The 15,086-nt window shown below is 34.1% G+C and overlaps 1 protein-coding gene across 4 annotated transcripts in view; it reads right to left on the bottom strand.

Moving 5' to 3' along the window:
• Positions 1-2,536: 2,536 nt before the first annotated feature.
• Positions 2,537-15,086, bottom strand: part of DZIP3 (DAZ interacting zinc finger protein 3) — a 136,443-nt gene continuing 123,893 nt past the window's right edge. The window contains exons 32-33 of one of the 4 annotated variants that reach the window (XR_016392991.1): positions 12,343-14,397; positions 2,539-11,812 (exon numbers count right to left, since the gene is read on the bottom strand). Coding sequence is in view for 2 of the 4 variants with exons in the window: in XM_089910525.1 (XP_089766651.1) it covers positions 14,287-14,397 (111 nt within the window). In the remaining 2 variants the exon portion in view is untranslated. Of the gene's footprint in view, positions 14,398-15,086 lie in introns of all 4 variants that reach the window. The other 3 variants (XM_089910525.1, XM_089910524.1, XR_016392992.1) reach the window with 3 other exon arrangements.

Below are 15,086 nucleotides of genomic sequence, written 5' to 3'. Positions count from 1 at the left end.
GACAAAAATTATAAAATCAAATATAACTAAAATAAACAGTAAAGAAATATATATGAAGATGTAAAATATGACATCAAAAACACAAAATGTGGGGAAGGGGAGAAAAATAAAAGTAGATCTTTTAGAATGTGTTTGAACTTAAATGACTTTCAGTTTAAAATGGGTAGATATAGTCAGGGGTCAACATATATGTACCTCATGGTAATCACAAATCAAAAACCTACAATAGATACACAAAAACTAGAAAGAAAGGAACATAAGGATAGCACTAAAGAAAATCATCAAACCATAAGGGAAGAAACTAAAAGAAGAAAAACTAGAAGGATTCCAAAAAGGTAACAAAATGGTAATAACTACATTCCTATCAATAATCACTTTAAATGTCAATGGACCAAATGCTGCAAAAAGAAGACACAAGAATGATTTGGATAAAAAATAAGACCCACTTATAAGCTGTTTATAAGAGACTCACGTCAGTGCTAAAGACATACAGACTCAAAGTAAAGGGGATGAAAAAAGATATTTCATGCAAATGGGATCAACAAGAAAGCTGTGGTAGCAATACTCTTATCAGAGAAAATAATCTTTAAAACAAAGTCTATAACAAAAAACAAGAATGGAATTATATAATGATGAAGGGATCAATACAAGAAGAAGATATAACATTCATTAATATATGTACCTAATATAGGAGCACCTAAATATATAAAGCAAATATTAACAGATAAAGAGATAAATTGACCATAATACAATTACAGTAGGAGACTTTAACACCCCACTTACATCAATGGACAGAGCATCCAGAGAGAAAATCAATAAGGAAACAGTAGTCTTAAATGAAACCTTAGAACAGTTGGACTTAATAAATAGCTACAGGACACCCATCCCAAAACAGCAGAATATACATTCTTTTCAAGTGTGCATGGACCATTCTCCAGGATAGATCATATACTAGGCCACAAAACAAGTCTCAACAAATTTAAGAGGATAGAAATTATATCAAGCATTTTTTCTGACCACAATGGTATGAAACTACAAATCAATTACAGGAAGAAAAATGAGAAAAACACAAACTTGTGGAGACTAAACAACAAGCTATTAAAAAAGCAATGGGTCATAGGTCAATGAAGAAATAAAGAAGAAATCAGAAAATACCTTGAGACAAATGAAATGAAAACCAGAACTTTCTGTTCTATGGGATGCAGCAAAAGCAGTTCTAAGAGGGAGTTTAATGGCAATATAGGCTTACTTCAAGAAACAAGAAAAATCTCAAATAAGCAGCCTAACCTAACATCTAACATTATTGGAAAATGAAAAACAAACAAAGCCCAAAGTCAGCAGAAGGAAAGAAATAATAAAAATCAGAGAGGAAATAATTAGAAACCAAAAAAAAAAAAGAGAGAGAGAGAAAAATATAGAAAAGATAACTGAAAGTAAGAGCTAATTTTTTGAAAAGATAAGCAAAATTCATAAGTGTTTAGTTAGGCTCATCAAGAAAAAAATGGACACAAATAAACAAAATAAGAAATGAGGAGAAATTATAACCAATTTGACAGATATAAAAAAATCATGAGAATACTACAAACAGTTATATGCCAACAAATTGGACAACCTAGAAGAAATGGATAAATTTCTGGAAACATATAATCCTCCAAGACTGAATCAGGAAGAAATAGACAGTCTGAACAGACTGATCACTAGTAGTGAAACTGAATTAGGAATGCCAGTAAACAAAAGCCCAGCACTGGACAGCTTCACAGGGAAATTCTACCAAGTATATAAAGATGAGCTAATACCCATTCTTCTCAAGCTATTCCAAAAAATTGAAGAAGGAACACTTCCCAATTCATTCTGTGAGGCCCCCACTACCCTGATAATGAACTAGAAAAAGACACTACAAAAAAGGAGAAAATTATAGACCAATATCTTTGATGAATATAGCTGCAAAAATCCTCAACAAAATATCAACAAACCAAATTCAACAACACATAAAAAGGATCACACAGCACAATCAAGTGGGATTTATTCCAGGGATGTAAGGGTGGTTCAGTATCCACAAATCAACTAATGTGATGCACCACATTAACAAAAGTAAATATAAAAATAATATGATCATCTCAATACATGCAGAAAAAGCATCTGACAAAATTCAACATCCATTCATGATAAAAACTCTCATCAAAGTGGATATAGAGGGAACATACCTCAACATAATAGAGGCTATATATCACAAACCCAGAGTTAACATCATACTCAATGGTGAAAAGTTGAAAACTTTTCCTCTAAAATCAGGAACAAGACAAGATGCCCACTCTTGCCACTTTTATTTAACATAGTATTGGAAATCCTAGCCACAGTAATCAGACAAGAAAAAGAAACTTTTATCCATCCAAATTGGGAAGGAAGAGGTAAAACTGTCACTCTTTGCAGATGACATGATACTCTATATAGAAAGCCCTAAAGTCCTCACCAAAAAAACTATTAGAACTAATAAATGAACTCAACAAAGTTGCAGGACACAAGATTAATATACAGAAATCTGTTGCTTTTCTATACACTAATAATGAACTATTGGAAGGAGAAAGCAAGAAAACAATCCCATTTAAAATAGCATCGGGCCTCCCTGGTGGCACAGTGGTTGAGAGTCCGCCTGCCGATGCAGGGGACACGGGTTTGTGCCCCGGTCCGGGAAGATCCCACATGCTGCGGAGCGGCTGGGCCCGCGAGCCATGGCCGCTGAGCCTGTGCATCCAGAGCCTGTGCTCCACAACGGGAGAGGCCACAGCAGTGAGAGGCCCGCGTACCGAAAAAAAAAAAAAAAAAGAAAAAGAAAAAGAAAGAAAGAAAATAGCATCAAAGAATAAAACACCTAGAAATAAATTTAACCAAGGAGGTGAAAGACCTATACTCTGAAAACTATAAAACACTGACGAAGGAAACTGAAGATTATTCATTTAAATGGAAAGATATCCCATGTTCATAGATTGGAAGAATTAATATTTTTTAAATGTCCATACTACCAAAAGCACTCTACAGGTTTAATGCAATCCCTATGAAAATACTCATGACATTTTCCACAGAACTACAACAAACAACCCTAAACCACAAAAGACCACTAATAGCCAAAGCAAACTTGAGAAAAAAGAACACAGCTGGGGGTATCACACTCCCTGACTTCAAACGTGTGCTAGTAAGCAAAACAGCACAAAAACAGACACATAGCTCAGTGGAACAGAATAAGAGCTATGTGAAATAAACCTATGCCTTTATGGTCAGTTAATATGTGGCAAAGGAGGCAAGAATATACAATGGAGAAAACATATTCTCTTCAATAAGTGGTGCTGGGAAAACTGGACATCTACATATAAAAGAATGCAATTAGAATATTTTCTCACATCATATACAAAAATAAACTCAAAATGGATTAAAGACATAAATGTAAGACTGGAAACCATAAACTCCTAGAAGAAAATATAGGCAGAACACTCTTTGACATAAATCATAGCAATATTTTTTGGATCTATCTCCTAAGGCAAAGGAAACAAAAGCACAAATAAACACATGGGACCTAATTAAATTTAAAAGCTTTTGCACAGCAAAGGAAACCATCAACAAAATGAAGACAATCTACTGAATGGGAGAAAATATTTGCAAATGATATGACCGATACAAGATTAACATCCAAAATAAACAGCTCATACAACTCAATGTCAAACAACAACAAAAACAACAAACAGCCCAATTAAAAAATGGACAGAAAAAAAAAAAAATGGACAGAAGACCTGAATAGACATTCTACAAAGAAGACATACAGATGACCAAGAGGCACATGAAAAGATGCTCAACATCGCTAGTCATCAGAGAAATGCAAATCAACACCACAATAATCACTTTACACCTGCCAGAATGGCTATCATCAAAAAGACCACAAATGTTGGAGAGGATATGATGAAAAGGGAACCCTAGTACACTGTTGGTGGGAATGTAAATTTTTGCAACCACCATTGAAAACAGTATGGAGGTTCCTCATGGAACTTAAAAATACAACTACCATATGATTCAGCAATCCCACTCCTGGGCATATATCCAGAGAAAACCATAATTCTAAAATATACACGCACCCCAATGTTCATTGCAGCACTATTTACAATAGCCAAGATGTGGATGCAACTTAAATGTCCATCAACAGAGGAATGGATAAAGAAGATGTGGTATATATACATACAATGAAATACTACACAACAATAAAAAAAGAATGAAATTTTGCCTTTTGCAACAACATGGATGGACCTGGAGGGCATTATGTTTAGTGAAATAAGTCAGAGAAAGACAAATACTATATGTTATCACTTATGTGGAATCTAAAAAATAAAACAAATGAATATAACAAAACAGAAACAGACTCACATATAAAGAAAACAAACTCATGGTTACCAGTGGGGAGAGGGAAGATGAGAGGGGCAAGATAGAGGTAGAGGTAAAATCTTAATTGTCATGAAATATAGATTATTAATCCACTCTTTCATGGTTAGACCTTTTTGTGTCTTAATTAAGAGGCACATGGGGATTTTTCTCTTATCTTCACACTGACAACCTGGTGGGGCTCTTAGAGGTAAAACTCACAAAACTGGAGTGAGGCCTTCCTTTAGGCTGAGTGCAGGGAGCTTATTCTGAAGCTAGTCCACACTCAGTCTCCAACAATTAGTCAGTCGCCTTTTAAGTGTTTTTACTAGTTACTGGCCCCAGCAGAGTCTTCTATTCCCAGTAAGCTGTGATTCTCTGTATTCTCCTCCCCCCCATTTTCAGAGCAGCTATTTGCCCTTTGACTTCAATTCTTTGACAGATTCAAGAAGAGTTGTTGATTTTCAGTTTGTTCAGCTTTTTTCTTATTATCCGGTTGGGAGTGATGAATTCCAAGGTCTTCACATGTTGGACTAGAAACTGGAAGTCCTTATGTTTACTTTTGATATTGATTTCTAGTTTAATTCTATGGTCAGAGGATATACCACGTGTTATTCCAACCCTTTGGAAGTTGTTGACAATTGCTTTGTGGCACAGCATATGGTCTGCTTTGGTCAGCCTTCCAAATGTAGCTGAAAAGAACATGTAATCTGCAGTTGCTGAAAGCAGTGTTCTATAAATGTCAAGGTCTGCTTGTTCCATCACTTATCGAGACAGGTATATGAAATATCCCACAATGATTATGGATTCATCTCTTTCTCCTTTTACTTATTTCAGTTTTACAAAGGCTTTGTTATAAAATATCCCCAAATTGAGGATTTTTGTAAATATCTCCCTTGAAATGAGCCCTTTATCATTATCTCTCTCAGTAACCCTAGTAATAATTTTTGCCTTCATGTCTGTTTGATCTGATATTAATGTAGCTATACCAAGTTTATTTGGCTGTGTTTGCATATTACTTTTTACATACTTTTAATTTCAACATTTCTGTATTCTTACCTTTAAGGTGTTTCCCTTCAATATAAAAAATCATTGTTGTTTTTATTTATTCCTTTCATTTATTTTTTATATCTGAGCTTGCAATCCTTGTCTTTCATGTAGAAAATTTCAGTCACTGTTATGTAATATAACTACTAATATATTTGCCATTTAAATCTATTATATTTCTATGTTTTCATATTTGTCTTTTGTGCTTTGTTTCTCTTTTGTTTCTTTCTTGCCTTCTGGCTTAATCAACTATTTTTTTTACTATACCATTTTCCCTTCAATTGGCTTGATAGTAATACGTTTTCTTTTTATAATTTCAGGCAGTTACCCCAAAAAGGATTTTTCTTACTATGACAAATGACAAAAATATTAAGAAACTGTACTGATGCTGCAGTTGTACCTCAGTAGCCATTTGCATGTGTATCAGGAATAGAAAGAATTAAAGTTCAATAACAGTAGATTTATTAGAGCAGGGAATTGAGAGTGATATTTACAATTTTAAAATTACTGTTATAATGTTTATTACACACTTAGTATTCTCATCTCCCAAATGGAGATGAAATCTTCCCTACATACCTTCAAAACTTTCAGTCTTCTAGATCATTGTCAGTTACCAATCTTGCTAGGCAGTATTAAGGATTATTAAAGTTTATGTAGTTCAAGTGGATCAATCAAATGTTAGGGAGATGTGGTATTTTATGCAATAGATTTACTACTCAACATTATGGGGCCATGTAAAACTGGAAGTGGGACTAATGGTTCTATTCTTTCCTCCCTTCATTTTAATAAGGATAGTTGAAGATTAAAAAAAAACTTTTAAGAATTTTTCATCAAGGAGTAAATTCAAACAGGTTGAGTGACTAATGGAAGGCTTATTACTTTGAGAACAAAGACTAATACAGATATTTACCAACAATAACTCTGTCAGACAAGTAGTCTTTCCCCCATTTTACAGAGGATTTGGTTGAAAAAAATTTTTTAAATTTGTTTATGATCACACAACATGCCAGATGGAATTCAAAAGTTCAAATCTAGATCTGCCTGAAAAAGCCACTTGTTTCTACACCAATGGTTTTTAATATTTTGTGTGATTCAGAACAACTGGGTACTCATTCCAAACAGATTCCCAGGTAGCCTCTTGGAATATGCAGTTTTATGAACACACCGTGTAAATGTGACATGGCCAGGATTCATATTTAAGATCAATAGTCCATTAGCTCTAAAAACTGCCTACTCAAGAAAATCAGAAACCATATAGTTTTATAATAAATTAATATTCCTTTGTTATTTTTATCTGGCTATAAACCAGATATTCCTCAGCTACTGCAGTCCTAGAATTCTTACATGAGAGGCTATGTGATGAAGTATTCCAGAAGCATTTTATAAATGCAGAGGAGATTTTTAAAATTTTGTTGTTTTATTTTTTTGTTAGTTCCTGATCATTCTTTTTTTCTTAATTTAATTTTTATTTTATATTATATTTGACTTAAAATGTTGTATTAGTTTCAGGTATACAGCAAAGTGATTCAATTATACATATATGTATATCCATTCTTTTTCAGATTCTTTTCCCATATACGTAATTACAGATTACTGAGTAGAGTTCCCTGTGTTATACAGTAAATCCTTTTTGATTATTTTATATATAGTAGTGTGTATATGTTAATCCCAAACTCCTAGTTTATCCCTCCTCCCCCTTCCTCTTTGGTAATCATAAGTTTGTTTTTGAAGTCTCTCAGTCTGTTTCTGTTTTATAAATAAATTCATTTGTATCACTTTTTTAGATTCCACATCTAGGTGATATCATATGATATTTGTCTTTCTCTGTCTGACTTTACCTAGTATGATAATCTCTAGGTCCAACCATGTTGCTGCAAATGGCATTATTTCATTCTTTTTTAATGGCTAAGTAAATGAATATTGGAGTGCATGTCTCTTTTTGAATTATGGTTTTCTCTGGATATATGCCCAAGAGTGGGATTGCTGGATCACATGGTAGTTCTATTTTTAATTTTTTAAGAAAGCTCCACACTGTTCTCTATAAATGGTTGTACCAATTTACATTCCCAGCAACAGTGTAGGAAGGTTCCCTTTTCTCCGCACCCGCTCCAGCATTTATTGTTTGTAGACACTTGATGATGGCTATTCTGACTGGTGTGAGGTGATATCTCATTGCAGTTTTGATTTCTCTATTAGCGATGTTGAACATTTCTTCATGTGCTTTTTGGCCATCTGTATGTCTTCTTCAGAGAAATGTCTATTTAGATCTTCTGCCCATTATTTGATTGGGTTGTTTGTTTTTCGATATTGAGCTGCATGAGCTTTTTGTATATTTTGGAGATTAATCCCTTGTCAGTCACTTCATTTGCAAATATTTTCTCCCATTCTGTGGGTTGTCTTTTCATTTTGTTTATGGTTTCCTCTGCTGTGCAAAAGCTTTTGACTTTAATTAGGTCCCATTTATTTTTGTCTTTATTTTCATTACTCTAGGTGGTGGATCCAAAAATATCCTGCTGCAATTTATGTCAGAGTGTTTTGCCTATGTTTTCCTCTAAGAGTTTTATAATATCTGGTCTTACATGTAGGTCTTTAATCCATTTTGAGTTTATTTTTGTGTATGGTGTTAGAGAATGTTGTAGTTTCATTCTTTTACATGTAGCTATCCAATTTTCCCAGCACCACTTATTGAAGAGACTGTCTTTTCTTCATTGTATATTCTTGCCACCTTTTGTCCTAAGTTAATTCACCATAGGTGTGTGGGATTATTTCTGGGATTCTATCCCGTTCCATTGATCTATATTTCTTTTTTTGTGCCAGTACCATATTGTTTTGATTACTGTAGCTTTCTGGTATAGTCTGAAGTCAGGTAGCCTGATTCCTCCAGCTTCATTTTTCTTTCTCAGGATTGCTTTGGCTATTAGAGGGCTTTTGTGTTTCCATACAAATTAAAAATTTTTTTGCTCTAGTTCTTTGAAAAATGCCATTGGTAACTTAATAGGGATTGCATTGAATCTGTAGATTGCCTTGGGTAGTATAATCATTTTGACAATATTGATTTTCCAATCCAAGAACATGGTATATCTTTCCATCCGTTTGTGTCATCTTCAATTTCTTTCATAATCATCTCATAGTTTTCAGAGTACACATCTTTTGCCTCCTTAGGTAGGTTTATTCCTTGGTATTTTATTCTTTTTGACGTGATGGTAAATGGGATTGTTTCCTTAATTTCTTTCTGATTTTTCATTGCTAGTGTATAGAAATGCAAGAGATTTCTGTATATTAATTTTGTATCCTGCAACTTTACCAGATTCATTGATGAGCTCTAGTAGTTTTCTGGTAGCATCTTCAGGATTTTCTGTGTATAGTATCATGCCATCTGCAAACAGTGATAATTTTACTTCTTTTCCAATCTGGATTCCTTTTATTTCTTTTTCTTCTCTGACTGCTGTGGCTAGGACTCCCAAAACTATGCTGAATAAAAACAAACAAACAAAAAACAGGTGAGAGTGGACATCCTTGTTTTATTTACAATCTTAGAGGAAATATCTTCAGCTTTTCACCATTGAGAATGATGTTAGCTGTGGGTTTGTCATATATGGCCTTTATTATGTTGAGGTAAGTTCCCTCTATGCCCACTTTCTGGAGAGTTTTTATCATAAATGGGTGTTGAACTTTGGCAAAAGTTTTTCTGCATCTGTTGAAATGATCATATGGTTTTTATTCTTCAGTTTGTTAATGTAGTGTATCACACCATTTGATTTGCATATACTGAAGAATCCTTGCATTCCTGGGATAAATCCCACTTGATCATGGTGTATGATCCTTTTAATGTGTTGTTGGATTCTGTTTGCTAGTATTTTGTTGAGGATTTTTGTATCTATGTTCATCACTGATATTGGCCTGTAATTTTCTTTTTTGTGCTATCTTTGTCTGCTTTTGGTATCAGTGTGATGGTGGCCTCATAGAATTAATTTGGGAGTGTTCCTTCCACTGCAATTTTTTGGAATAGTTTTAGAAGGCTAGGTGTTAACTCTTCTCTAAATATTTGACAGAATTCGCCTGTGAAGCCATCTGATCCTGGACTTTTGTTTGTTGTAAGTTTTTAAATCACAGTTTCAATTTCAGTACTTATGTTTGGTCTGTTTATATTTTCTATTTCTTCCTGGTTCAGTCTTGGGAGGTTGTACCTTTCTAAGAATTTGTCCATTTCTTCTAGTTTGTCCCTTTTATTGGCATATAGCGGCTTGTAGTAGTCTCTTATGATCCTTTGTAATTCTGTGGTGTCAGTTGTAAATTCTCCTTTTTTGTTTCTAATGTTATTGATTTGAGCCCTCTCCCATATTTTCTTGATGAGTCTGGCTAAAGGTTTATCAATTTTGTTTATCTTTTCAAAGAACCATCTTTTAGTTTTATTGATCTTTGCTATTGTTTTCTTCTTTTCTATTTCATTTATTTCTGCTCAGATCATTATGATTTCTTTCCTTCTACTAACTTTGGGTTTTGTTTGTTCTTCTTTCTCTAGTTCCTTTAGGTGTAAGGTTAGGTTGTTTGAGATTTTTCTTGTTTCCTGAGGTAAGATTGTATTGCTATAAACTTCTCTCTTAGAACTGCTTTTGCTGCATTCCATAGGTTTTGGATCACTGTGTTTTTGTTGTCCTTTGTCTCTAGGTATTTTTCGATTTCCTCTTTGATTTCTTCAGTGATCCATTGGTTGTTTAATAACATATTGTTTAGCCCCCACGTTTGTGTTTTTTACAGTTTTTTCTTGTAGTTGATTTCTAATCTCACAGTGTTGTGGTCGAAAAAGATGCTTGATATGATTACAATTTTCTTAAATTTACTGAGGCTCACTTTGTGATCAATCCTGGAGACTGTTCCATGTGCACTTGAGAAGAATTTGTATTCTGTTGCTTTTGGATGGAATGCTCTATAAATATCAGTTAAGTCCATCTGGTCTAATGTGTCATTTAAGGCCTGTGTTTCCTTATTGATTTTATGTCTGGATGATCTGTTCATTGATGAAAGTAGGGTGTTAAAAGTCCCTTACTATTATTTTGTGTTGATTTCTCCTTTTATGGCTGTTAGCATTTGCCTTATATATTGAGGTGTTCCTATGTTGGGTGCATATATATTTACAATTGTTATATCTTCCTCTTGGATTGAACCCTTGATCATTATGTAGTGTCCTTCTTTGTCTCTTGTGACAGTCTTTATTTTAAAATCTATTTTGTCTGATATGAGTATTGCTAGTCCAGCTTTCTTTGGATTTCCATTTGCATGGAATAGCTTTTACTGTCCCTTCACTTTCAGTCTGTATGTGTCCCTAGATCTGAAGTGGGTCTCTTGTAGTAAGCATATATACGGTTCTTGTTTTTGTATCTATTCAGTCAGTCTGTGTCTTTTGGTTGGAACATTTAATCCATTTACATTTAAGGTAATTACCAACATGTATGTTCTTATTGCCATCTTGTTGTTTTGGATTTGTTTTTGTAGGTTTTTTAAATTTCCTTCCTCTTTTGTTCTCTTCTCTTATGATTTGATGACTATCTTTAGTGTTGTGTTTGGATTGCTTTTTCTTTTTTGTGTGTGTATCTATTGTAGATTTTTGGTTTGCAGCTACAATGAGGTCTTGATATAGCAGTGTGTGTGTGTATATATTTGTGTGTGTGTGTGTATATATATATATATATAAAATTGTTCTAAGTTGCTGTTCTCTTAATTTCAAATGCATTTCCAATATCCTGCATTTGTACTCTCCTTTTCTCACGATTGCTGGTTTTGATATCATATCTGTGTGTGAATGATTTCCTACCTGAGAGGCTATGTGTATGGATGATTCTTACCTGACAGGCTACATGATAAGGTATTCCAGGAGCATTTTATAAATGCAAAGGAGTTTTGCTAAATTTTGAATCTTGTAAAAAAAATTAACCATGAAATATAATTCATCATCCATATTAGGACGCTGTCGAGAGTAAAAGGGAGCACTATTAATAATATAATATGTCAAGAGAATGGGCATTAACTGGAACCATCCCAAGGAAACCAAGACATCTGAGGGAAAAGTCAAACTTTTCTTACCATGTTGTATCATTATTATATATTTTATTATATACTCAATACCATGTTCATAGTCCAAAACAATCAGTAGGTTTACCATTCATTTCATTTTCTTATCTTGAAGAATATTATTTAAAATAATATTTTGTGTACATTCAATCTGAAATTGGGATGCAGCAATAACGTACTGAAAGAGAAAACCAGCTAAGGCACAGAAGATCTGCATTCAAATCCCGGAATGCCACTTCATAGCTATGACCTCAGACAAATTATTTCCCTCTTATTTGAGCCTCAGTTTCATCATCTGTAAAATAAAAAGGAGAGTATCCACGTTAAAGTTATTAGTGGATCAAATAAAGTAATATTTGATCAAGGAAAGTGTCCCATAAAGGTTGGAAAATATTATACACATGGACAATAAATATGAAGGAAAACATTACAAGACGTGTTATCTGACGGCAGCTGCAGTGATATTACAGGATGCTTACAGATTGTTTTTGATGTAAATATTGCTACTTCCCTCACTGAATTTCTGTGCAGTATGGTGTTCTGGATCCTTCAGCAGCCATAGGCATGACAGTGATCACTGTTTATAGAAGAATGGCCACTACAGTTGTCTTTATTGTTAAATTATACTTCAAAAAGAAAAAACATCCCATTCCCTTCAGCATCTGCAGAATTGGATATGACTTTCAAGAGCATGGTCCTACTGTACTCTCACTATATATCAGCTATCCTGTTAAGTCTTCTGGCCCCTTCCTTGGAGCCAAGAACAGCAGTTCAGCACCAATACAGCCTAGCAGCCTGAATTTGTGGAGGAAGCATGTGACTTACTGAGTATCAGGACTCTCAAGTATTAGGACTGGCTCAGCCACTATTTAGCCACATGACCTAGGGCAAGATGTTCCTGTAAAATGAGGGAATAGATCAGAGGATCATTAAGGACCCTATAAGCTCTGACTATGATTCTAAGGCATACTTGGTATTTTACAAGTCTAGATGACTGCCTTCCTTCTTTTGGATATTTTCCCATCCTTTCTCACAACAGAAGAAAACGTTAAAGCACAATGAAACAGAAATAGATGTTTGAAATAGGGATTTCAAGTAGCTTTAGGACACAGTTAAAGTAATATACACAGATAAAATAGTTATGCAATTAAGAAACATTTATTCTTTCCCACATGAAAGTGAAATTACAGTTGTAAACATACACTAAAAAATATTTGTTTTACAAGGTAATTTGCTATATGACCATGACCTTGAGGTGTTAGACAAGATAATTATTAAAGGCCCTTTAAGTTCTGAATTGTGCAATTCTAAGACATTCTTGGCACTTTACATGTCTAGATGACTGCCTTCATTTGGGGTATTTTCCTCCACATTTTCCAGTCTATTCTCATTAGAGAAGAAAACATTTAGCATACAATTATAGAAATAATAATTTTAAATAGAGATTTAAAGTAAATTCAAGATATATTTACACTGAAATATACAGGTAAAATAGTTGCTGAGTCAGGAAACACTTATTCACAGCATGAATTTCATTAATTTATGGAAAATAATATGAACCGTGTAACATTTTTCTTACAGGGTCACTGAATTCTTTTAATTTTGTAGCTAGAGACATGTACAACACTTATAGAATTTACACAGCACTAATTTCAAAATAGGTTTTTGACCTCTAAGAATGAAAGTTCTCAGTGACAAGCTTTAGATGTGCAGCTTTAGCTCAGTGGGTGTCAACTCTGTCATAAGAAGCAACTATACACAAACAGTAACCCCCCAGCATGAGAAAGTGAAATTAGAAACTTTTAAGGCAGAAAAAAAATCTCTCCAAAGTATAAACGATTAGGGTCCAAAGAGCATGTTTACAAATGACCAAAGTTATTCAACTGAGCAAATGACTTAATTTGCACAGTAACTTTACTTACTGCTTCCTGATTTCTAATTCTGGGGACCATTTATGCTGTACCTACTGTGAAAGACATTGAGAACAGTAAGAATCATCAGACATGGTCCCAGAGGTATACTGGTAAATGTTTAATAACCAGCTCTTGAGGGGAAAATAAGCCCTTACTTACAGCATTTACCAATTTCTATGGTGTAAAATACTCCCACTATGGCAGATTTCAAGCTACCAACAATTTGAATAACTGGCTCACAAAATTCCTGAAACTAACAGTTGTTTCTCATAAACCAGTATAAGCCAGCTCGAAAACACCAGTTTGGCCCCCACCCTCAAGTAGCTCATAATCTATTCATAGGTACGTATTTTAGAGAATAGAAAAGAATAGGGAAGATAGAGATAAAATGTAAATAAATAATATATACTTTTATAATCAATTTTAAAAGTTAAAAGGAACACTAAAATCTGTGGAATTTTCCTACTCTTGTCATTTATTTCATGAAATTAAAGTTTAGTATATTTGGGAGAAAGTAAAGGATGAGTGGAATAAGGACAAAAAAAGACATCCTAGTATATACATGCTAACAGTAATCATCTTTATGTTGGAAGAAAATACCTGCTAAGGTAAGGGCAAATATAATGTAACTTTTAAAATTCTATCTTCTTTAAACCTGTTCAATTCAGTTCACAGTCCTGAAGATTTGTCCTCTCCTCTTTGGCTGCAGCTTTGATGAGTTTAGCTAGCTTATTTTGCATAATACTGAAGCACGTACTGCTTCACATCACTCACACTATCATCAGCCCAAATAAAAGGCAAAACTAAATGCTGCAGTCTGAAAATTGAACTTCCCTTGCATAGTCACCCCGTTGTATCAGATCTTGGACAAGTGCTGGCTGGGGTGATCAGGAAATTCTTCTGGTAGCAAAACGTGGAGTCTGCAGGTTGGGCATGTCCCCTGTTGCATCAACCAAGGTCTAATGCACTAAGGAGCAAAAAGATTCATGTCAGTCTCTCAGATTTAGCCTAGCAGAGGCAGCTGTTACTCCATACATCAGCGTTGCCAACCAACATATCTTCCAGTGGATCTCAGAGCCTTATTTGGTGGATTGCCATGAAAACTTCTGCAATCATGGAACTTTGTCTGTGATTTGCTGAGCAATATAGTTGGTAACAGGAGAACACCTTTCAGCCAGTTTATTCTATTAAGATCCTTCCCCCCAACCCCAATCTTCAGGAAGACTAGTTCTTCCTAATAAGGAGACTGAGGAAACCTATTACATTTTTTCTCTAGTTTATTATATATTATTCTAATTTATAATCTAGAAAAAGTCATACCTAAACATACAAATGTCACAAATACCTTGTATCAAGTGCTTATGGTGTTCTGAAGTTAAAATCCCTAGATAATGGATATACTTTTCAGATCGCTCTTTCTTTGGTCATAATGGTAGTACTCTTTGGCTATGAACTATATATTAAGTTATTTGCTTGAATACTGACTCTCCAAAAACAAATCATTTTTACATGAATGAATAATGGAGACCCAAGTCAGATGAGACAGGATTAAGAATAGGCAATAGATATGAGGCCCATTTACTTTAGAGAGTAACCTGAATGAATTACCTGCTTTCTATTCAATGAGCAATGGCAAAGAATAAAATAAGATTTGTG

Source organism: Delphinapterus leucas, chromosome 4 (assembly GCF_059928025.1).
Source record: "Delphinapterus leucas isolate spDelLeu-1000000601 "Yukka" chromosome 4, BTC_Dleu_Yukka2, whole genome shotgun sequence".
Lineage (NCBI taxonomy): Eukaryota > Metazoa > Chordata > Mammalia > Artiodactyla > Monodontidae > Delphinapterus > Delphinapterus leucas.
The sequence above is the reverse complement of the archived record's forward strand: the minus strand, read 5'-3'. Positions and strand labels throughout refer to the sequence as shown.